This window comes from Amphiura filiformis, chromosome 4 (assembly GCF_039555335.1).
Source record: "Amphiura filiformis chromosome 4, Afil_fr2py, whole genome shotgun sequence".
Lineage (NCBI taxonomy): Eukaryota > Metazoa > Echinodermata > Ophiuroidea > Amphilepidida > Amphiuridae > Amphiura > Amphiura filiformis.
In genome coordinates this window covers 76,585,990-76,611,774 of record NC_092631.1, presented here as the reverse complement: position 1 = coordinate 76,611,774, position 25,785 = coordinate 76,585,990, and the positions used below count along the sequence as shown (strand labels likewise).

Below are 25,785 nucleotides of genomic sequence, written 5' to 3'. Positions count from 1 at the left end.
TCCCCTGAAATTCACCTTGCCCCATCTCAAGTGCTGAGAAGTTTGTGCTCTGGAGGTTTGTGACTTTGCAACTGGGCATGCTAGACTAATAAGTTGTTTGACTTTGGTTTTAGTTTTGATAGAATCAGTGAAGTAGATCAGTTTGAGAAGTAGAAATCAACTATTCACCACTGCTTTAATATTGAAATATCTAATTGTAATATCTTGATTCTAAATCAGGTTGATCATTTGCCCCTATTGATATTCGTGATGAGATGACACCCTTCTCTGCTATTCCTATGCCATACTCAGAGGGCAAGCTACTGTCAGACTGGCCAGAGAAATTCATGCAACCAGCACACAGGTTAGTGTTTCCATGTTGTCTGTATGTTAAGCTTTCTCTCAAAGCAGAACCATCAAAAGCAAAATATCCATTATTAGGTTTCAGTCAGGCCTTCACTTTCAGGGCTGATGCACTTATTTTTTACCCGGTTTACCTAATTTTTTCGTAAGGGCCGTTTATTAGACAAATTTACCTACGTTATAATAGGGTCCTAAGACAATCTAGTAGCTTTTATGATGCAGTAAATGTATTGCAAGTTTACACAGGTCTTCAAATCCAGGTATACGCGCAGTGCTTGCACATGTGTTCGCGTCGCATAGAAGCTTGATTCATTTTTCAAGCAGGTTGATGAATTTATATTTGGTTCTTATTTTCCAATATTTTTAGTGATAATTTTGTTATAAAAACAGCAAAAATCATGTGTTTTTCCTTCGGGGCTCGTGCATTAGACGCATCAACATCAGTGCGTGTGCATTATTTTTGTCTAATATCTCTCCCAACAAGTAATACGCGTTCATTAACCTATAACAGTTATATTTTAATTAGAATATCTGGTGGACAGGTTTTACTGAATTTACATCAACAAACATTTGTCAGAAGTTAAAAATGAACTAGAGGAGCAAATAAAATGTGAATAAAGCTGGATTCAAACCAGCAACCTCTGGTTTGCGAGACCAGTGCTTTACCATCTGAGCTATCCAGCTCTATTCTGGACGGTGATCCCAATTGCAATATCTTTGCTGAGATGATGACTATAGAGGACCTTATCGGATTTTTTGTTGTTTTCAATTCTCCCTGTCTGTGCTTGGCAAATCATGTCGAGTACTTCACTGGTTATACGCTGGCGAAGTGATGTAATAATCGTATTATAACTACCATAGCAATAGGTGAATATTTTTGAATATATTGTGCTGCACTACAAGCAGGTTGCACTCATCACTTGTGTATGTCTGCAATCATAGATTGAATACAATACCTGTCTTTTCACAGATATTAATCTTACAGGTGCTAGTAATCAGTATGATGTGGTTCAATGCAGAGTTACAGTGTGAACGTACCAGTGCAGCGCAGTATATTCAAAAATTGATTTCACCTATTGCTATGGTAGCTAATCCGATTATTACGTCATATCGCCAGCGTATATAGGACTGTTTATAGTCAATTCAGGTAATCATGTTGGTTTTTTTGGTTTGTACACAGGCAACCGCCGCAGATTGATCCGGAAATCCTGCGATCAATGCGGATTGTGCAATTTATTGGCTATGCTCCAAACCCTGGCACCAGGAGACGAAACCAAGTACCATATCAAGAGGTAGATTCTACTGTAGGCATGCAGAGAAGCCATGATGCTGTGCCAGAATCTCCCATAGGAAGAGGTAAGAAACCAAGTACCATATCAAGAGGTAGATTCTACTGTAGGCATGCAGAGAAGTCATGATGCTGTGCCAGAATCTCCCATAGGAAGAGGCAAAGACATAGCACACCGACATCGCCTGGCTAATAATTACTTGGTGCAGCAGAGATACTAAAATAAATACCCGGGATCGATACACGTGAATTGCTTTGCACGATTTTGATATCAGACGAAAATCTTCGGATACCGGGGTAGAAATTGATGAATATCTCCCATAAATGATTTTGTCTCAAGAAACCAGATCTGGTCTCATATACTTGAAAATATGTGTTGAACAGATATGATAGTCGTTAGCTTGCGTCTTGAGAAAAGGCCGTGCGTCTTGAACTCAAAATCTGACCAAAATTCTAATTTTATATTGTGTTGGTCCTGTATGGACTACAGCGCGCAGGCTATAGCTGCACTCACTACTCCCGTGGAAGCAGTATAAAAGTCAATGACCATTGACCTCAATGTCGTATACAAGCTTACTCACACACTAGAGAAATCAATTACCCGGCTATTGTCAGTAGCCTTAGGCAGGTCCCTCGAATCATTATGCGTCTCAAAGGTCGGAACAAAATGGCCAAGCGTGGCTGTGGATTCAACCTACCACGGCGATTTCTGCCATGAAGATATCGGGGCGATGACACTGTGCATAGTTGGCTATTCCAGTTGAAATCCATTGTCAAGCTGACCTGCTTATCTATCCCTACATGACCCCCCCCTTTTTTTTTAACTGGTTGAAACTAGTTTTTTAACCCTAACACCAGTAAAAACCACAAAATACCACGATGAAAAATTCTGATCATGCATGCATCCCAGGGTCTGCGATGACGCAATCACCCTAAGTGTGATATGCTCACGGAATTGCTGGCCGGGCAGCAATAACCCGTCCAGCTACCGGTCCGCGATCGTGTGCTTGGCATGCGGGGGTCAAAGGTTCAATCCAGGGGTGCCAAGTCAAAATTCTTCTTCTTCTTGAAAAATTCGGATCTTCTTTGACTTCCGATATCAAAAAGCATGGGTCAGTGTTAGGGTTAGAGGATGTCTCCGGCAATCACAGCATTGTGCCTTATATGATAGAAAATTAATTATCAAGCACGAATCACATGGTTTTATTTTAAACAAACTCATTTTGAACATAAAAACAAATAATACAGCTGTCTCTCAACATGCAATATTCAAAATTCCCGGGCGCCGAAATTGTCCAGTGCAATAATATCCTAGTAATACACAATGAAGGCTGACAACAATTGAGCACAAGTAACCATGACTTCATTGCACTAGACAATTTCGGCGCGAGAATTTTGAATATCGCGTGTTGAGAGCCGGTTGTTTTTAGTCGATTTTATGGTCAATATGAGTGTTTCAAATAAAACCATGTGATTCGCGCTTGATAATTGTTTTTCTAACATAAAAGGCATAATGTTATGATTGCCGGAGTCATCCTTTAAGTCCAAACCTTACCGGAGTCATCCTTTAAGTCCAAACCTTAAAATTAAAGTATTAATACTTGCTTGAATTTTTGCTGTTCTTGTTTTCTTGCTTTGTCAGATGTGAATCCAATCCTGTACAAGATGCCCAAAAAATACCGCAAGGTGGAAATCAAGTATTCCAAACTTGGAGTGGATGATTTTGATTTCAGACATTACAATGTTACTAACTTTGCAGGATTAGAACCTCACATACCAAATGCATATTGCAACTCTATGCTACAGGTAAGGCAGGGTTGTTGATTTTTTTTTATTAAAAAAAAAATCAAAAAAATCAGATTTTTTGATTTAAATAGGATTTTTTGATTTTTTTAATTCCAAGAACTGCTATACCCCATGATAAAGTCAAAAGAGTACCAGTAGAATGCTAGTCATATGCACAATCTTACCAGGTATTTACAAAAAATCAAAACATGTTTTTACATGTGAAAATTTCAAAGAAAAAATTTTGGTAAAATCATGGGGAACAAACCTGTTGAATTCTGCACCTTGAATATGAATTTTTAGCAATAGATAAAGTGACATCATAGAGGTATTTTAATTGTATCCAAACGATGTAGAAGCATTAAGAATGAAGTAAAACAGTCAATTTAAGCAAGAAATTAACTTACATTTATCAAAAATGGTGAAAAATGGAAGAAGTTGATTTAAATCAGTGATTTAAAAAAAAATCAAGTGATTTAAATCGCGATTTAAATCACTGATTTAAATCAAACAACCCTGAGGTAAGGCCTTGAGAGGTCAGGGTAAAAGGTTGATATAACAAGGGATTATGAAAGACCCTGAACATTATAATTTTCCCATAGAGTAGTAATAAGAATGACAGAGGGTTCACTAACTGGCAAAGTCCATCTGTAAATAAGGACCAATCTTTCCATAAGTGCAACATATGAAATCGCTACACATACCGCATATTTTTCGCATACATGATTTGTTAGACAATGATTGAACAATTGGCCCTCATGATGTGAGAATTCTCATTGCATACAAAGCATGAGTACTTTGCCTGTTGGTGCATTATCTGTAGCTCTTTAATCTATGAATTTCCCTATTTCTCTTTCATTTCAAACATAAATCAAGTAAAAATAATACATGTACCAAATACCGACCAATTACTGAATTTGTTTCTGTCTGATTTAAAACAATTAAAAATATCAGCCACCAAAGTCATCAATCTCATTCTTAACTTGTCCTTAATAAAAAAGAATGAGTGTTTTTTCTATAACATGTTTTATTTATCCCTGTAAACAAACAATTAGTACTTCTTCCTCAACACTTTACAAGCTTGTATGGTAGATGCCTGCAGTTTAAATTAAAAGTATGTTTTTTATGATCCAATGATGTTAAAAGAGTTTTGGTATCAGAAGAAAGATTGGAAAGACCCTTTGGTTAACTGAAGTGGGAATAGCTTATCGTGATCGGTAGCTGTTAGTAGTGATTTTTTTTGTCCTAGGTCACTGACATCCCTGAGATATATCTTGTCATACGAATATAAAATATCTGACCACTCAAATTTCACCATACCCAACACTAGAGAAACTGATCAAAGATATCGTAGCAATGTTTTTTCCGTCTTCTAGGTACTATTCTTCATTGAGCCACTTCGCTGTACACTAGAAAGCCATTTGTGTAGTAAAGAGTTTTGCTTAGCTTGTGAGATGGGCTTACTGTTCCCTATGTTGGACCAATCTAAAGGACAAACATGCCAGGTGAGTGAACTAGAGAGGTGCAATATATTGGAGAGATGTTATACGAGGGGGTATCCAAAAGTTTTTGACATCACCCAGAAGGAAAAGAGCTATATTGATGAAATTTTGTCAGTGTAATCATTGGTCCTTATGTACATTATGGTCCAAAAATGGTCTCCTAAGTATGTTTACTTTCTTTACAGGTGGCGCTAGATGGGCAGTAGGCGCATAACCTGCAAGATGTTGAAACTTGAGGCACGCAGCGTGATTAAGTTCCTGCATTTGGAGGGTTAGGCATACAATGCTCAGAAAATCTATGATGAAATGAAAGCTATCGACGGTAATCATTGCCAATCATATGGCACTGTTGCTTTTTGAAAAAGGAATTTCCAAACTGGCCACATGTCCCTCACAGATGGCCAAGAAGTGGGACGTCAATCATTTAGAACGTGGAAGATCTTATCATGAAAAGGTTATGCGCCTACAGCCCATCATAGGGCCACCTGTAAAAAATTAAACATACTTATAAGACCATTTTTTGACCATAATGTACATAAGGACCAGTGATTACACTGACAAAATTTCATCAATATAGCTCTTTTCCTTCTGGGTGATGTCAAAACTTTTGGATACCCTCGTATATATGCAGTGGGGGGGGTGTAAGGGGAGGCATGTACATCTGCATTCAATCTGGAGGTATGCATATTATACACATAACAACTGTGGAGCTTAATTACAACCTTGGAGCTTCACGGTTGGAGATAAAAACAGTGTTAGGTTAACCCAAGAAAGCCTCTATTGAAGCTTATTTCCATTGGGGTCCATTTGAACACAGGGACGGGTTGGGAACAGTCAGGGGTTAACACCCTACTCTTTTTGAAACTGGATGCGAAATACATGTACAGGTATGGCTCTCTGCACACTGGACCAACGGCTTAACGCCCCCTTCCGAAGGACGGAATACTTTCATGATTCATTTACCCAATTCTAAATGAACTATGGGGAGAGCGGAAGTCTGAATTTAATCTACAGAAGTTGCCATTTAATTTCAGACTTTTTTTTTCCAAGTCAATATCCCAGCAAATCGCCACTGCCGGGAATTGAACCCGGGACCTCATGCACTCTCAGGTTATGTCTTTGAACCATGTATATTTTGTGTTTTGTGATACGAATACTTCCATAGTTAGTCAATTGTGTAGGGGTATGTTTGTGAAACTGCACAGTTTGAATAAGCGTATGTGCGTGATACTTCACAGTTGAAAACTCACACAAACTCCACACTTGGGGGATGGTCATACAAGAATATGTGGGCTTCTGGAGGTACGGGCTAGGGATGTTTTTGTGTGAGATGGAATTACTCCAATCTAAAGGACAAACAGGCCAAGTTAGTGAACTTGTGTAGTGTGTGTGGCAGGGATGGTCTGATGATTGTGGGGATGTTCGTTTAGTATGATGGGATAACTATTCCATATATTCCACCAATTTAAAGGACAACCATGTGAGGCAAGTCAGCTGGAGAGATGAAATATCATTATTTGAAAACAATTTGTGATTGTGAAGAAATCAGACCAGGCCCGTTTAAGAGTTTTGGTTGATACAACTGTTGTAATGTTACTGTGACATTATTGAAATATGTGTCTTGTATCATTACTTGTATAGGCCAGCAATTTCTTGCGAGCATTCCGTACCATACCAGAGGTGTCAGCTTTAGGGTTGTTGCTAGGTGATGCAGAGGAATCCACTGGAAAGGCCAACTTCCCTCGACTCATTCAAAGCTGGAATAGATTTGTGTTGAATCAAATGTTGCAGGTAGGTGTGCAGAAGTGATTACTCAAATAGAAATGACCAGAAGTGAAAGTAATGTTGAGTTACTTTCATTAGATGAGAGAAAATGAGATGATGGAAAATGAGATGAGAGAAAATGAGATGAGAGAAAATATTGGATTGTCACCATTGTCTGTGCATCTACCCTCTGTGTGTTATCACAAATGGGCTATTCAGTTAAAATCCATACACCCCTGTGGAAGACAGGGTCTTAATCTCCCACACAGGGGGTGTAGATTTCAAATGGAGTGACCCGATCACGGAACGCCATTTAATATTCACACTCCCTCTAGAAGAAAACTCCTCAAAGAAAGCAGTGAACAAGTTTACAGTGCCTTATGAATGACAATGGGCTTGATAGCCTTTCCTGTGTTAAAATTTGAGGATTTTGTTTTCTTGTTTTCAGATCAAATTTTGATCTCAAGATAATAAAAGTGTCAGTAATTGGTAAGACTAAATGAAAAAAAAAAAGCTTTTTCCAATTGACTCTGTCATATTTTAAGTTGACAATTAAGTCACAAATGAGTGAATGTTCTTAGGGGAGGCATGTTTTCATATCTGCAGTATATCTGCAACCGTCAGATCTGCAGTGAGTCTGGTCCATATCTGCAGTTTCAGGTATCCAAGCATGCGATTTACAGCAGCTCCCATGCCTCAAATCGGCAAGTTATGATATTTGACCCATCGATAAAACATAATGGACACTTGAAATGCTAGACCAACCAATTACATGCTATTGTTGTCAAGTGGATTTCACCATTCGAATCTAATACCTATAGATTTATATCTTCTGCTCTTCTCCAACGTGCCTCTTTAGCTCAGTTGGTTAGAGCATCGTTCTAGAATTACGAAGGTCGCCGGTTCGAATCCGGCCGGATGCACTGGGGGTTTTTTTTCAACGTTTATGTGCACTGGCTACTCTAGGGAAAGATTAAAATTTGTTTAACTCTATAATGAGGCTTTGAGAATGTACGGGATTGTGTGTACTTATCTATTTTATTATTTTTTTATCACAATAAACGTACTGGACTAGTTTCTGAAAAAAAACCTATTAATTTCCCATTACATAATTTCCAACTGCGGGATGAAGATCTTGGTGTTAACATGGAGTCATATTTTGAGCATCAAACATGGTCTACTGTCGGAATATTAATATAGTAATACCTATTCCATGATTACAAGCTTACCTTGATGGATAGGTGTATCAAGGATGAAGCGTATTTACGTGAAAATTGTAATTCCATTTATGCATGTTAGTTTTAAATCCGTAAATAATGATCCAATATTAAAGTGAAACAAGAGATCGCAAGTGGTGATTTGTAGGCCTACATAAGATCCTGTTTTCTAGGATCTAGGTTTGTACGTTCAACGAATCCATACTTATCTCGGAATAAACCAAGAAATTTAATATTATTAATTGTTTGTGTAATAACTTGTTATGACTCGCCCAGGGTACTGCCCCGCGATAGTATGGGAACCCAATGGTATTCGCCAGCGAAGTGGTTATGTAACTCCCTGGTAACTGGATCACGTACCTTACGACTTTGGTTGTACATGCCATAGACTTTATATAGCGATCATTTGGATCGTGGTGCAGAACTCAAAAGCGTGATCCAGTTGACATGGAGATGATTGGATTACACGTAACACTTCGCTGGCGAATAGCCTCATCTAGGTCAGCGTATGTGTCATTATTGAGGTCACGAGGCCTGATCCAGGCCAGTGCTTAATCATTAAATAACCACAATGGGCGTGTTATTTTTAATTGGTATCATGATCGCGGTGGAATTCATCTTGGATCATTTTAGTATAAAGTAAGGATAGCTGATTGGTATTGATACAATGTGTGTAGTACCAGTTTTTGCTTCATTAGAAAGTAACAGTCAAGGAAAGATGGGCGTCGGTTACTTGTTATGAAACAAACAGCACCAATTGAAAACATTAGAACTTCGAAGATTACAAAGATGATGAATATCTCTTGTCCTAATTTTATTATCGATCCATATGTGGATAGTGCAAAAATCAACCAACAGCCACATAGTTCTCATTTTTTCCATATTATTTTTATGTTACTTTATTATCATTGCACATAACTTTTTCTTTATTAGGTAATTAATGAAAAATATACATATATATTTTTTTCACAAAATAACAGAACTTCACATAGCCACATTTAGGCCTTTAGGCTCACCGTTGATTAATATAATTTATTATTAGCCGTCATAAAACTTGCATTTTATTCGCTTTACAATCATGATATTGCAGGCATCTTTAATAAATAATAATATGCACATGTTTATTAAACGCTTACAAAATTAATCTCGAAGCGCTGTACAAAGCATTAAAAACATTAAAACAGTAAGTAGATATTAAAGAGTTAACAGGCTAAATATAGATAAAAAACCATAACAAGAAACATGTCAAAACAAAAGCATGCAACAAAATAAATAATACACCAGCACCATGTAATGATGAAAAAGTAGATAGAAGACTATGCTGAAAAGTGCAATGAAACGTTTATTCAGATTCCATGTGAACAAGTTTGTCATGGCGATCGCGGTCAGCTCTACTTTGAAACACTTTTCTGCATGATTCTTTGGGGCAAGTACGATGTCGTTCATACACATATGGGTTACTCAAGCTCTGGAAGTTCCTAAAATCTGTGAAAGGTCTCTGTTGCCAATTCTCTCCATGACATGAAGTGGTCTCCCGGTTTGGCTATTGGAGGGAGGAGACATCCTCCAGATGCTTGTAAAAATGTCATAAGTTTAACAGATATTCACATTGTTTGTCTTCACACTAGATGAATTCTAAGACATACCGATGTTGTACTGCATGCTGACACAGAAAGGCATACTCATTCACCTTCTTATTCAGTTCCTTGCATTTTTTTATTAGTGTCACTTGCGCTTTGGTAAGTTGATCCACTGTCTCTTTGTCGTCGTATAGTTTTGAATCGGATGGAATGGCAGTTACAAGTACTGGAAATTTGTCATAGTTCTTTCCATCGATACAGCGCTTGACTTTGTCTATGGCATTGTCAAGTACATATTTTTCCTTGCAGATGCATTCTCCTGTGGTTAATCCGGCCTGCTTGTATGGTGTAACAGTCTCGCCAGGAAGAGTGGCCGACAAGCAAAGTCCCGCTAACCATGATGTTGTTGGAGCCCATGCATGTTCAACCATGTTGAACCTTGAGTCGCCAGCACTATATGCAATAAGACAGATATAGTCTAGTCCAAGTTCACGCCACAACCTTCCCATGCACATGGCAACTTAAAGACTGTTTTTTGTCCAGTCTGGGCCATTATCACAAACAACAATTGCACTATTCTCCCCCTGTCTCTGTGCTTCCTCCAAGATGGGCCGTAAGTCATTGTAATGGTAGTACACTGAAGTGTGAAAAATGTTATTCCCTCGTAGCGAAATGTGTAGAGTACCTGTTCGAGGATGGTCGAATCTAATAACTTTAGTGTTCAAAGTAAGCATGTTAAGGCGTTTCTAAAGCCAGAATTTCCTGCGATATGGAAAACGTTTGTATTTTTATTTAAGCAAGTTAACGAAAGCATTCATGAAAAATAATGACTGGTACTGGTAGATATATTGTTTGATTTATCATGGAAATTGTCAACATATTTTATGTATATATGAATGATACAAAAATATTCGCAACAAATGTACAAGATCGAAAATAACATCATTTGCATAATTAATTATCATTTATGCAAATTGGCTCATTAATTATGCAAATATGCAAATTAGAGGGCGGCTTCAATATATAATACATTGGAACATATTAGAAACACTTTGACCAAGTTTCAGGGCAAAAGTATGCAAAATAAAAGTACCCTGAACATTTATGCATAGATTTTTAGCAAAATATTGGCAAAAATTATAATGTTAATGAGCCTTTCCAGTCCTTTTAGCTCATTAACTATATTGATTATTGACAAAAACAATAGAATACAAAGAAAATATAAATTGATGTATTATGGAAACCGTATGTCCGATTTGCTCCAAGCAAAAGGCATAATGATCAGTGTTCTTTACCCTACTCAATTAATCTGTTTAAAACATGCTCAAAGCTTTTCCTAATTAATGTGTCTCCCCTTAGTGATAGTAGTTGTAAATGTTGCATTTGGAACCACCAGACTTCTTCAGGCAACTGATTCAGCATGCATGTATGGGAACTGGCAATCAAGACGTTACCTAGCTAACTGTCTATCACATGACCAGTCCAGCGGGTCAGTTGCCTGATCAAGTCTGGTGTTTCCAGACGCAACACAGCAAAGTTGCAAAAAGTAAGTTCCCGTATTAGATTTATTTCTAAAGCTTGGTTTGATAGTCACCGTTTCATTTTCTTACAGGACACAGAAGAGCCAACAGAGAATGAGATCTTGTCAACAGCTACAACTCCTGTGGTACGAGATCTCTTTGAAGCTAATGTAACCAAACATAGTCTGTGTCGATGCAACAAGGAGCAACTCCGTGAATCCTCTAGCATGCTTGTCACTCTGAGTTATCCGGAATATTTTGCTCCAAGTAAGAAACAAAGATGGGTCATTATTTACAATTTAAATAATGTGGTATATGAAATTATGATTAGACTGTCATTTGAATAAAATTATGCATCCTATATTTGACCAGAACATTGGCCAGGTTTTATTAGCCTATCCTATTCTCTCTAATCAAATTCCTCCTCTAATAAATGCACCTTCCATTTTCAACCAAACTATTTATTCTATAAATGCTGTCAAAATGCCATATAGTACTTTCAAACATTGATTGCCAATTTTATGATATCCATGTGTTGGCAGCCATTGCTATCGACAGTGTTTATTACAGTATTTGTAGAAATTCTGTATTGTTTGTGGAGCACCATAGCAGTGTTTTTATTTGGAATTATCAGTGTAAAAAAGACCTCAAATTAACACCCCCTTTTGGAAAATGCAAGGTCTCAAGGGTGTTAATTAGAGAAAATGCTGCACTTGGGTGTAGTTAGTCAAATATGTGTTGCTATGGATTTGATTTATTAATCTAATCTGCCTCTGAGTTCACAGAACTTTTTTACCAACCACTATAATAATAATTTAACATCTATCTAAGAAGGAGTGAAGTAGCAAGGCATTTGGCAGATGGACAGATTGCTAGCTACAAGTAAGACACAAGATTGATGGTTATTACAAAATATTAAGTCATCAGCTGAATATGTTATTTATTTTGAATCCCAGCTCCAACTAACCCAGCCAAAGAAGAGAGCTTTGCATCAGTATTACAGAGCAGTATGGTATTAGAACAGGCAACCCAAGCTTGGTGTGATGACTGCAATAAATACCAGCCAACAGTAAGTACTAACATTCCTAGGCATCCGTATTACAGAGCAGTATGGTATTAGAACAGGCTACCCAAGCTTGGTGTGATGACTGCAATAAATACCAGCCAACAGTAAGTACTAACATTCCTAGGCATCAGTATTACAGAGCAGTATGGTATTAGAACAGGTTACCCAAGCTTGGTGTGATGACTGCAATAAATACCAGCCAACAGTAAGTACTAACATTCCTAGGCATCAGTATTACAGAGCAGCATGGTATTAGAACAGGCTACCCAAGCTTGGTGTGATGACTGCAATAAATACCAGCCAACAGTAAGTACTAACATTCCTAGGCATCAGTATTACAGAGCAGCATGGTATTAGAACAGGCTACCCAAGCTTGGTGTGATGACTGCAATAAATACCAGCTAACAGTAAGTACTAACATTCCTAGGCATCAGTATTACAGAGCAGTATGGTATTAGATCAGGCTACCCAAGCAATACATTTTGTATTCCCCAAATATTAGTGGTGTATTATTCTGGAATTGAGAGAAATTGTACAATCCCTTGTAGCATTTATGCTTGTAAAATGCAATCTATCATGGGATGGTGGCTCTTTTGGTCCCCATAATGACAATCCAATGTGGCAGGATTCCCATACCATTATACATGCATTGGGTCATATGGTGTTCTCCCAGTTCAATTTTATGGTCAAAACTGACATACCACCTACACATCATTTCACCTCTAGTTTGATATACGTAGTGAGGTCAGTTGCTTTACGCATTTGCTCCACAAGCAGGCCTTCAAACCACCCATGTACTAACGCATATACGCTCTGCAGAATTATATTAGCGTGCACGAGTCAACTGCAATGTGAGCGAAACACTCACCTGCGTCACTACCAAACTTGAAGTGAAACAAGGTATACTTTCAATTTTAACTGAACACATCTTCCTCACAATCATATTTATGTTCCATTTACAGATGCAAACGCGCACATACAAGCGTTTACCAGATGTGTTGGTCATCAATTGTAACTTGGAAACCAACTCTGACTTCACATTCTGGAGGGCACAGGAAGAGGTATGATAGAAACTGTTTTTTGTTGTTTTTCATTTATCACAACAGTATACAGAGAGTGAAGACTTTCAATGGCCACCCAGGATTTGAACATCCTACCTCTGTTTTCTAATACTGTAAAAGTGATATTTTTTGTGATTTGGAAATTTTGAACAACTTCACTTGTTATTAAATTCACCATTTTGAGTTTTCTTACATTAGACCATACATAAGGCCAAAAAAAAAGTTGTTTGTTTGTCCTCCACCGCCTGCTCCTCAGATTAAGGCCTGACCAATATTTTTTAATAATAATAAGTAAAATTCAATTTTTTTTCAGATTTGGAGTATCTCTGGACCTAGCTAGAGCTAAATGCTAAGATCTTTCATGGTTGAAAATAAAAAAAGCCCCCCAAAAACATTTTGTGTCTTCAATATGCAAAGTTATAACTTGTGTTCATGTCATAGTCTATTATTTTTAGTGACTTCAGTTTCAAAATACATTGGATTTGAAATCATTAAAAGACTATGACGTGAACACAAATTATAACTTTAACTGCATATTAAAGAAACAAAATGTTGTTTTTTTAAGTCGCCATGAATGATTGTAGCATTTAGTTCTAAAAAAAAAAAAATCTGCCTGCCCGCACGTCCTCTTTCAAAGCTGTGGAGGACAAACAAACAATTTTTTTTGTCCTAATTGAGCGTACTGCCAAGTTTTCATTTTTGTGGTAGCTGTGTTGAGTGCAAAAAATATGAAAATTAATCTTCCACCTTTACAGGAATAGAGATTGATTTCATTTTTTCTCAGCACTCAGCAGAACAGCAGAAAATGTGTAAGATAAAAGTGCTCATAATGTTTGGGATTGAATTATTTTACTTAGTTTTCTGGGTTGATAGGATGAATATAATTATAATCTGCTTGGGGTAAATTTAGAATTGTTTGAATAGAAAAAAATATTTGTATCAAACATCCAGAATCAGTTATCAGTCAATTCTAGTTGGCTCATATTTTGTATTCCAATACTTTGTTGTCTGTTGATTTTGATATGACTCATGAAATGCTAGTTGGTTCATATTTTGTATTCATTACTTTACATTCTGTACATTGCAATGACTCATGAAATGCAAGTTACTTCATATTTTGTATTCCATTACTTTGTATTCTGTATATTTTGATGGCTCATCATGAAATGCTATTTGGTTCATATTTTGTGTTCCAATACTTTATATTCTGTAGATTTTAATAGCTTATGAAATGCTATTTGGTTTATATTCTGTATTGCTTTACTTTGCATCCTGTAGATTATAATGGCTCGTGAAGATGAGATTCTGAAAGGAAGGCAAGCTGAAAATGCTGCATCTACCCATAGTAACATCAAATTGTGTCGCTACGGTACCGAGTGTACAAGATCAGATTGCCGATTTAAACACATGGATGATAGGGACCAATTTCTTATGTAAGTTGATTCTTAATTGGATTTAGCTCATGAGACAAAGAATCATAAGATTTGAGTATTAGTGGGTACAGTCTGTACCAGCATCAACTACTCAAAATATTGGACCTGCCTATCATATATAAAACGATATAGGATCGATAGTGAAACAGTAAAACAAAAATTCCTATATTTTATTTTCAAATTGACCAGATAAAAATTAGTACTTTTGTATCACATGGGTGCTAAAATAGGTTCTGGAACGGATCAGCCTTCATTTGTGACATAACTCGAATGATGCTCAATGAATTGAGACTACAAATTGAGAATTGCACTACGACAGCGAATTGGAATAAAATTCCATTGCTGTTGTATAATGTAAACTTACTCTTGCGATATTATTTTATTTTTCCAGTGTGCAGGAAGAAAACACAGCATCCTGGGTACCGCTGGGGCTAAGGCTGAAATTAGAAGACAATGGGCAGCCTTCCATATTGGAAGTCAGGGAAGGGGTAAGTCAATAGTAATGTCAAGGGGTTATGAAAGAAGGCCCTATCTGCAATAGCTGCCCTGTAGACATTTGATAATTTCTGTTTTCTCTATTGAATACATGTATGACACCTGGCAGCTATTGAGTATTGTACTTCATACACTAATTCCACAATGTGCTGATTTGGTCAATTGACAACTAAGATACATTCTTAGTCAGTAGGAGTGGTCTACAATGCTAGACACCTTGTAATGGCCATATTTTCGTTATTTTTAGAGTGATGAAATGGTGCTTTCTTTAGTGTCAAGTCTAAACATTACCCTCACCCCCAATACCTCCCCCTGCCCCACCAATCAATGTTGGGTACTACTGAGCGCACATGAACAAAATGTCAGGATTCAACATTGATTGGGGGGAACGGGGGCTCATTTGCAATACCATACTAATTGCATTCCAACCCTTTTGTCCAGGGTTGTAGTTCATAGACACATAATCTGATTGGACAATCGCATGATTTCGGGTGCCGTCTGTCAGGCCGTAGACGACCCCATGTCATCATGAGCGTTGATAACACATAACCATGGTAACACGCTTGTAGAGGTGCGTGTATGTGTTGCGTTGTATGCGTAGACTAGTGCGGGATACACGAATGCGCTAGCAGTACTCGCAACAGAATATGTGAAGTTGTAAACAAGTTTCATTCATTTTATAATAAGGGGAGTTTTATGACGGTAACTTTGTTTAAAAAAAATAATTTACAGTTATTAAAATAATATTTAACTGACTAAGAATGAGAATAAACGATAGGAATTTTTGTTTTTACTATCCTCTACCTATGATAGACTACTCAGGCAGGTCTTATCACACGGTAGAGGATAGTAAAAACAAAAATTCCTATCGTTTATTCTCTAATTGCCTTATAATATGTTTTAAAGGTAGACGTGGTATTGTTGGTCGAAGCAGCCAAAAATTCTATTTTCATTATCTAAATCAATATATTATTGACAAATAACACTTTGATGTTTTGCAGAAGTTCATTCTACAAATCATATACTTTGAAAGTTTGCTTAATTTATTGCTGTTAATGAGTTATGTACATTTTACAAAAGTGTTGTTGTTTCAGCCATCTTTACAACATAACTCAAGAATCACATGACCTACAAAAAGTATATCTGTGATATTTGAATTCTTCTACACACTCACTATGAAATGATCAATGCAATTTTTGCCAAAGCGCAATACCATTCGCAATATGCTGTGAACTACCAAATCACAACAGTTTAAAATAGTTGCTAACCTTAAATTGACTGCGTATCAGTTGTTTCCGTTGATTTGAGAAAGAAATATCCCCCACAGGATATTCCAAGGTTCAAACAAATGTATAGATTTTTCAAAATACCAGAAAAGTAAATGTAATTTCAATAACCATCACTTCTCAACTTTTTTATTCCACCTGTAATATAACTTTATCTTTCATTTTCCCTGTAAAAACATGGGAGTACTTTACCTCTAGCGACCAATTACAATACACATTCACGGAAGTCATTACTAGGTTTAGTTCCATACCACATCATTATAATATATATAATCTGCATTTGCTTGGATATTTATGCTGATGAATTGTGATTGGATTACCGTATTGTTTGTAATAAACGCCCAGGGGGCGTTGCATTTTTCCAAAAGGGGGGCATAAGAGCGAGGTGCACTCGTCAAGTACAAATCGCGCAGCAGTTGGCATGCTAAAGAAGCATTTACGCACGCCGCATTGCACTGAAATAATTATTCTCATACCTCCAGTTTCCAAGGTTTATTTACTTTGTACTTCTGAGTTGACGGACTATAAGAGAATGTTTCCTGCTTTGATGTAGCTACATTTCTCTCATTTCTTTATCATAGTGGAAGCAGTTTGGACTATGGATTTAACTGTGGAGAGGGCAAAGAGGTTGTAGACTTTGTAAATGTTGAATTTAAATTCATTTGTTTTTCAGGATAAGATAACTGAGGAGCTTGCAGCCTACACAGAGTATTATTTGCATGCTTCTGTGGCCCATATCAAAGATTTGAAGACAGGTGGCAACCTAGTGGCACACATACAAGTTGGCACAACATATCACAAGAGGAAAGAGGTACCTAATATGTATATCTTACGATTTATTTATTTTGGAACATTTAATCTGTCAGCAAGGTTGTAGCAATCAGAATTTGAGTGCTGGGTGGCAATTTACAGAATTTGCTTGATCTAGCAAGATTTAAACAAAAGTGGACACTAAATTTGGTAAAATACACAGGTTTTTTAGTCTGAGTGGTTGGCTCTATAACCTTCAGTTGTGGGCTCCAGAAGTAAGTGGTGGGTTCCACCGCCCACTGCCGCCCACCGTAGCTACAACCCTGTCTGTCAGTGTATATGACTGGATTCTGGAAGATGATCAGTAGCCATTTTCTATGTAAAGTGATGACCATCAATCCATCATTGCTCTAATATTGCATTAAAGGGACGTGAAGTAACCACTTTTTGAGATTTTCTCAATGGTGGAAGGTTACACAAATCAGAAGTTGAAAAAAAAAGGGCTGATAGCAAATTTGAAAAGTCGTTTTTAAAAAATTTGAGCAGTGACAACAAAATTGATAGTTTTTCTGCGTCTTGAGCTCACCATTGGTTTTTGTGTGAGTGTGTTTTTATTATTCACGCTTTACACATGAAGAGCCTCCCAAAAATTCCCAGCTCTAGAGTACTTAATGAAAAAAAAGAAAATAAAATAAATTCAAATGTTATGGTGCTTTGCTCTTCAGGGTGTTACACATATGCAGTGGTATCTTTTCAATGACTTCTCTATTGAAGCCATTGAGAAGCACGAGGCAGTACAGTTTCACATGGGATGGAAGGTGCCATGCGTCCTTTATTTTATGAAGAAAGATCTCAATGATGGATATGATATCACAGGTATGTATATCAAGTTATATAACATACATAGGTAAAGATGCTTTCCAATCTTAAAGGAATCATCTTAACACGTTTCATTACCACTGGCAGTATTACGAGTTCCACAAAATCACACTCCTGTCACAATAATGCAAGTTGGATGGTGGCCATCTTGTATATGCGGGTAAAGGAAAAAATATTACAATTGCTTTATATTTTATTTTCCTCTCCTAAAAAAATGTGTTTTGAAATGCATCCAAAACTGCCCATCAGTTAAGTAAAGTGATGTGGCTTGATGGGAGGGTGACAATTGGCATTCTGCAAATTCCATTACATATATGTCATGCTAATTTGGTGGTTCATTTGCATAATTTAAAATATCTGTGCATTATTTCTAGAAACTTGTAGGTTGGTAGCAGACCCTGGTAGGTTGATGGGTGTAGAATACCCTATTGGTTTTAATAGATTGGTTAAAAGTAGAGGCATTGCAGCCACCCTTTGTGTCGAGAACTGGAATTTTTGTCAAATTTACAGCATCTTTCAATGCTGTATTCACTCCATCTCTAATTACCGCCTGCCAGTAGCTATCAGAGTTAGCGGTGCCTGGTTAAAACAGGGGGTCCAGTGGAAACTATATAACCCCCCTTTAGTCTGAAACAAGGGGTCCAAACCTGAAAACAAAGGGTCACACACAAAAACACACAAAAACGTGACCCCTAATAGCTATCTCTGCATGAAATAAAAATATTTAATAACACAATGATGACCAAGACAGCTCTTGGATATATTGTATTTGGTTTGCTAAATCGACTCATCTCTGTTTTATGTTTTATATATTACAGTTGAGAATCCTATCAAGGAGTATGTTCTGATGCCAGAAGCATCTCTTGCCAAGAGTGGTATGCGATCACATATCACCTTCACACCATTAGGACCAGATGAATTACCTAAAGAGGGTGACTTAGTAGGACTTGATGCAGAGTTTGTGTCTCTCAACAGGGTGAGTAATATCAAAAGGAATTAATTTTAAATGTACTGTAGAAGTGTTTCCCAGATGTCCCTGATTGATTAACATTTAGACTTTTGTAGTGGGTGATTTCCAATTAGGGATTCAATCGTGTTTCACTGTTGTTCATCACACATTTTAGCAATAATACATACCCTTCGTCTGCATGGTTTAATTTCGCGAGGGCAGCTCTATGATTAAATCCCTTTCAACAACGAAAAAAGCTAAAGATCATCTAATTCACAAGATTATTTCATGAGGAATGTCCAGTTTAGTCATTGCCTCAATATTACAAGAAGATTGATGACTTTTTTGTTGATATCAGCAATAGAACTACAGAATAAAATGGCAATGTCTAGCCACTACCTCCAAAATAATGAAAACAACATGTAGCGCACACAAGTTCCAAGCATGGCAAATTTTACGGGCTCATGTGTAACATGTACATGCCGTTAACTTGCGTCCGCATCTACGCTACTAGCAAAGTGTGGATTCATCACAGATTAAGAAGAACTGTTGGCTCCTGAACAAAAGTATAGGAAGAGTTGTTGAATCAAAAATTAACAGTGTCCAGTATCTCAAGGATAGAAATTAATCCATTGTGTTGAGTCCAGAGTGAAGCCAAAAGATAACAATAAGCCACTTAGATCATCTTAACAAATTGCATTTTGGGTAATATCTTTGTGTGTTATATCATGGAGGTCTCAAACTTACTGAATGTTTCAATGGGTTAATATTTTGTCATATAATGATTTGAACTTGTGTTTTGCATACCTTTTAAGTCCTCATGTTGTCTGATCACTAGTAAAAATATTGCAAATTAAATGTAGAATCAAGTGAAATCCCAGCAATCACACTATCAGGTGTACAAAACCATCTATGGAAGAAATTGTTTATCCTTCTGTTATGTCCTGGCTATTGGCGTCTGAGCATGTACAGTTGCTGCTTTGCTGTAGTATCCAATATTTATTGAAGGGTGTATTTTACTAAACAGTAAAATTGCTTGATTTTTTTTGTCCTCCAACCGTGCTGCCTCATGCATTTACTCGTTCCTACAGGAAGAAGCTGAAATCCGCAGTGATGGCACCCGTTCTACCATCAAACCTAGCCAGATGGCAGTTGCTAGGATATCATGTGTCAGAGGTCAAGGGTCACTTGAGGGTGAACCATTTATAGATGACTACATTTCAACACAGGAACAGGTGAGAAAATGAAACCATTTTGCAGGCATGAAAATTTTCAGCGTTTTAGCTGTTTTCAACGTTTTTTGTTATTGTTTTCAGTGTTTTTCAGCCTGTTTCTGAATCAAATTCACAGAAAATGGTAAAAAACATGGTTTTCAGTGTGTTTTTTTCAAGACCAGTTTTCGTGTCTGATTTTGCTTCTCAAAGTTGTTGTCAAGATGCTGTTGCTTTTGTCAATATAAAGTTGATGTCAAACATTTTAACAAACATGTAGATATATTACTTCTGCTCTTTCTAAGGGTTCAGCTCTGAAACTCAAATAGCTATTGCTATAGCCTTGATTTACTGTCTGGACATGTTTTGAGTTCACAGAGCTTTTTCAAACATTATTTTTAGATTTTAGCATAATGTCATAAGCATTACATTTGCCTGTCTCAGACGCAAACTGCCTGTCAAAAATGATGGGTGGACAGGTGGCCAGCTAACACCCAGCTCACTAGGTTTGAAAAATTGGGTCATTATCAGGTTATTTATCTCAGTCATTTTGTTTTGTTATGTACAGGTGGTCGATTATCTGACCAAGTTTTCTGGCATTAAGCCTGGTGACTTAGATGTAGCTATGTCCTCCAAACATTTAACCACACTCAAGAGTACATACCTCAAGTTGAGGTACCTGATAAACCAAGGAGCAATCTTTGTTGGTCATGGATTGCGCAAGGACTTCAGGGTTATCAATCTGCAGGTAAGAGCTTACATCAGGCTATTCCATTTGAAATCTACACTCCCCTGTGGAATATTTAGCAGAAGTCTTCCACAGAGGGAGTATGAGTTTTGAATAGATTAGACAATTGGGCAACTTCAATTTGAGTTGTGGAAGATATAGGTAAAGCCATAATACAAGGGGAGTATGGGTTTCTAAATGAGTAACCCCGACCAATTACATTTGAAAAACATACTCCCCCTGTGGAAGATATTTCCTAAATCTTCCACAGGGGTAGTGTGGATTTTAACTGGAATAGCCCATTACAAGAAGTAGGGGGAGCAAACAGAATAACAAAATCGTAATAGAAAGATTCAAGCCAGGTATACCAACTTGATGTGGGGAACAAGTCAAAGACAAGATAAACACCAATTCAGTATGTAAAGCATTGGGGTGTACATTAACACTGCATTAGTAAAAATCCAAAACCACAGGGATAGAAAAAAGTAAGCAAATATGCTACCAACGTTTCAAGCAGATAAACTGTCCTTCCTCAGGGACAAATAACAAAAATATATTACAGCAAGTGATGGAAACTAGCAAGCATCAAAAATTAATCAAATTACAGCAAATAATATAACTTAGGTAGCAAGCAAGATATCAAAGATGTTAAACATCTTAATGTTAAAGGTGCATATTGGAATGTCATCTTTCCCTGGATAAGATCTGACACCAGACCAGCCCATGGCCAGAGGGTAACATGAGCAGGTTTGTTTCACCTTGAAGGCAAGGATAGTCTTGCAAACATGGGCTAACTTTCCCCTAGGCCATCCAATATGCCATATACAGTAGGACTACAACTGGTATCTACTGGTCAGTTTATACTCCTATTTCCACATCTGTTATATTTATATGCTCCTTTAAGGGAAAAATATAGAAGGTTTGTACTGTAAACATGGTTCGTTTTGAACAATTCCAGTGCAAAATGATGTTGATCTACTCACATTTTCAGTGACGTTTCACCACTACACTAGTGGTTTCTTCATACTGCAACTCATCACATCTTGACTGCTTCCTTTTATAGTCAACAGTAGCCAAATGAACTTGTTCAAAGATAGAAGGTTTGTCTCTATTAAATAAAATGTGGGCTAAAACACACACAACCACCCACCCACACCCACACACAAGTCCAGCATAGCACCTGAATTATTTCATCAGGCTTGGACGGGCATGTGGCCTTCTCCTTCCTGTATAAACACTGGCAGACTTAGGGGTTGTTTTAACGGGCATACCCCCCCCCCTTTTCCGGGTTACACACACAAAAAAACACCTAATAAAGAAATACAGAATTTACACCGTATTATTTGCCAAATTTGCAACAAAAAAACAAAGTGGTTCCCATGAGATACTGGAGTTCAGTGTCAACCATTCCAACTATCTCTGCAGCATAGAAGAGACTATGTAAAAGCAAAATCATTATTAATATTATCTCTCAATTTAATTTTTTTAATGCCATAACTATATAACCAAGGTAGTCCAAAATATACTGAAAATATTTATTATTTATTACTTAAGCCAAGATAGCCCAAAGTATACTTATATGTATGTTTCATGTTTCTTTTTGCATGTTGTTTATTCTGTAGGTGCCTCATAAGCAAGTCATAGACACTGCCCATTTGTTCAACTTACCAAAGCAGCGCATTCTGTCACTCAGGTTCCTAGCGTGGTTCTTCTTGAGTAAGTCAATCAATAATAATTTGAGGGTTCAGTATATTTTTGCGGGATCTGAGAGCACATCAGACATATCGAATACAAAGAATGTCCTTCTGATATCAAATAATTTTGATTTTTTTAATTCGCTATATAATACATATTTTATGGTAAATTATTAAAAATTGATATTTCTGATACTTTATAAATCTAATATGTACCTAAAGTATTTGTAGCTGGGATGAAAAGTCAACCATCAATTGAAAATTTTGACATTTCGTGTTAAAGATATGGATTTTTCCTCAAAACATCCAAAAAATTTAGGTCTTTTGGGGGGAAAAAGGTATATCTTCAACATGAATGGGATTCTCAATTAACAAACATAAAACAGCGTATAAACTTATAACACATTTATTACCTTTCCCCTTCCAAGGTACGGATATCCAATCTGGCACACATGACAGTATTGAAGATTCAAGGACAGCTTTGCAGCTCTATAGAAAGTACTTAGAACTCAACAAAGAAGATGATAACAAGTGGCAGAAAGAACTCAAGAGGCTTTATGCAGAGGGGAGGAAACTGCAATGGAAGATACCAGGATCTGAGTGAGGAAATAATGCAGGAGGGAGAGAACTGCAATTAATTCAATATTCCAATTTCACAAAGAATGTAGTTAGCGGTACAAAGAACATAAGACTTAATGTATAAGGCAGGAAACTTCAATGGAAAAGACCTGGATCTTGAGTGAGGAAAAAACTGGAAAAGGGAAGAGGAATATTTCATAATTTCTAATCAAAGAAGACAGTCAGTGGTTTATTGTATGCAGTTGGAACTGCATTTGGGAAAAAACAGAATCTGAATGAGGAAATATGCAGGAGGGAGAGAACTAAAATTTAATATTGCATATTTTTGAGCAAAGAAGGCAGTGGTACATTCCAAAAAATAAAAGAAACTGAAAAGACTTTATGCAGAAGGTAGGAAACTGGCATTTTATGAGGAATTATACAGGAGGGAGAAAACTGTAATGAAGTATTAGATAAATATAGAGAGATTGCGATTTCCAAATGTATGTATCAAACACCAGTGCAATCTATTCAAAATCCCGTCACAGGAGAGTGATTTTGAATATAGATTGCACATGCATTCGATACGTATGTTTGGAAATCGCAATCTCTCTAATTTCTAAGCAAAAAATTCTGGTTTGTTGTAAAAAGACTTAATGCAGAGTGGAGGGAATTGCAGTGGAAAATACTAAGGTATGAGTGAGGAAATGTGAATGAGGGGGAGAACTGCAAGTTATGTACTATATAATTTTAAGCAAAGTAGGTAGTAATTAGTGACAGAAAGATGTCAGAATTTATGCTAAAGGGAGGAAATGGCAGTGGAGAAAAGCAGGGTCTGACTGAGGAATTGGAAATATTTTTGTATTCATGTGAAGTAATTTGCAAGTAAATGTCAATGCTGTAACTAGCTGTGTCTAGTAATATTTGTAACCTATTATGTTGGTGTGTTAAATTGAAATTTTATTGAAAAGTAACCAAAATAGGTAAGCATATACTAGCATTATGGACCACAAGAGCCTCATCCCAATGCCAAAGTCTAATAACCTCAATTACAATAGTGCAAAATTTGACCTCAAGTTGCAGAGTATGAGTTTTTGTACCCAAATCTTCAAAGGTCATTCAATGAATGTACATTAATGTATTGTGGCTTTTTAAGAACTGTTCCCCTGATAGATGAGCATGTTGTGGATCCTAGTGTAGGCTATATAACCAGGGCTATAACTCGTAATAGGTGAGAATTATTTGATTTTTGTTATTGCGCAAATTCACAAAAGTGTGCCTCAGTCGTGCAATACAAGCGCAGTTCGCGTATTGTTATGTATATCAATCTAAGATGTAATGAGTCCCGCCTTTACGTACATGATGGTGATACCCACAATAGGCATCATATTGGACTCTTCCAGTTGAAATCCACACACCCACTGTGGAAGACATGACCTTAATCTACCACACAGGGGTGCAAATTGCAAATGGAGTCACCCATTTTAAGTAACTTCATTTGAAATTTATACTCCTTTTGTGTGATATTAAGCTCATGTCTTCCACAGGGGTGGATGGATTTAAACTGAAATAGCACAATACTTCATACCTACCATGGAAGGTATATACATGTAGGACCTTGGTCAATGGGGACATACAAGTGTTTGCCAGTAAAAGTTGCAGCTACAATGTCAGTAAAAAAACTCTCAATTTTTCTAAGTGAGATACAAGGTTTTGTTACCCCATCAACAAATTTATTTGTGTGCAAATGTATTATTTCCAATAAATCAAGTACTGATAAGAAATCACATGTTTTTCACTTGGATTTGTCTAATTTGATCAGTTGAATGGAGTTTAAAAACTTATTTGCACGCTTATACTTAAATCTTCATCCATGGTCTTGCCTGATAAGGCAGGAGACTATATCGTTATGAATTCGGCAGAGTGACGAATCGAGAATTTTGAGTAAATTGAGTTTTTGTATGCTTATGATTATGTTTCAGGTTGTCTTTTATTTCCACCAAAAATTAATGGTAAATCTTACTCCTCGATGTAGTTATTGAAATTTTGATTTGGACGAATCGCGCCTAAGTGCCATAAATGAATTCGGCAGAGAGACGAATCGTATACTTAGCTGTACAAATCAGGTTGATCTATAGTATTGTATAGCGGGGAAACCCCGAATTTTCTATATTACATGTCCTATACTGATATATTTGATACCAATGTATAGCTGTAGGTATCTTCTATCCAGTGATACCAAAATAAGTACAAACATTCCCCACATCATATTGCTGTGGTTTAATAATGTGAGCGCGCCCCCGTGAAATTGGAAAATCCTGGAAAATCATACGCAAAATATTGGCTAATATTGTTATTTCTGCTTTAAAATCCTCGAGTTTTTGTTAAATATTACAGGGATGACTATTTATAACTTATATGGCAAGTTAAGCCTACATAGCCTTAGGACAACCAGTAATTTCTACACAAAAGTCCCAAATCAAGAATGCGTGCTATGGTTTACACGTAGTTGAATGCGTATTCGACCTCTCTCTGCGCAGTGGTAGAGACATTTTGGCTACAGCATAAAGCCGAATAGCTGTTCAAACGCGTTTTGAGGGATATATCGATTGTTTCAGAACATGCAAGTATTGTAAATAATTCGTGTACTTTCACTTCTATAATATACATTTCAAATG

The 25,785-nt window shown here is 36.9% G+C and overlaps 1 protein-coding gene and 2 non-coding genes across 3 annotated transcripts in view; 2 read left to right on the top strand and 1 right to left on the bottom strand.

Moving 5' to 3' along the window:
• Nucleotides 1-24,894, top strand: part of LOC140150385 (PAN2-PAN3 deadenylation complex catalytic subunit PAN2-like) — a 33,829-nt gene extending 8,935 nt beyond the window's left edge. The window contains 17 exon segments of the mRNA XM_072172395.1: nucleotides 220-343; nucleotides 1,523-1,698; nucleotides 3,273-3,436; nucleotides 4,792-4,920; nucleotides 6,559-6,708; nucleotides 11,091-11,265; nucleotides 11,955-12,067; nucleotides 13,027-13,125; nucleotides 14,404-14,558; nucleotides 14,950-15,046; nucleotides 17,013-17,150; nucleotides 17,815-17,965; nucleotides 18,787-18,944; nucleotides 20,009-20,152; nucleotides 20,697-20,876; nucleotides 22,478-22,571; nucleotides 22,978-24,894. Coding sequence (XP_072028496.1) covers nucleotides 220-343; nucleotides 1,523-1,698; nucleotides 3,273-3,436; nucleotides 4,792-4,920; nucleotides 6,559-6,708; nucleotides 11,091-11,265; nucleotides 11,955-12,067; nucleotides 13,027-13,125; nucleotides 14,404-14,558; nucleotides 14,950-15,046; nucleotides 17,013-17,150; nucleotides 17,815-17,965; nucleotides 18,787-18,944; nucleotides 20,009-20,152; nucleotides 20,697-20,876; nucleotides 22,478-22,571; nucleotides 22,978-23,153 — 2,423 coding nt within the window. The 3' untranslated portion in view covers nucleotides 23,154-24,894.
• On the bottom strand, nucleotides 954-1,027 carry Trnaa-cgc (transfer RNA alanine (anticodon CGC)). Its single transcript has one exon. It is a non-coding gene; the product is annotated as a tRNA-Ala (tRNA).
• Trnas-aga (transfer RNA serine (anticodon AGA)) lies at nucleotides 7,531-7,604 on the top strand. Its single transcript has one exon. It is a non-coding gene; the product is annotated as a tRNA-Ser (tRNA).
• Nucleotides 24,895-25,785: the final 891 nt, after the last annotated feature.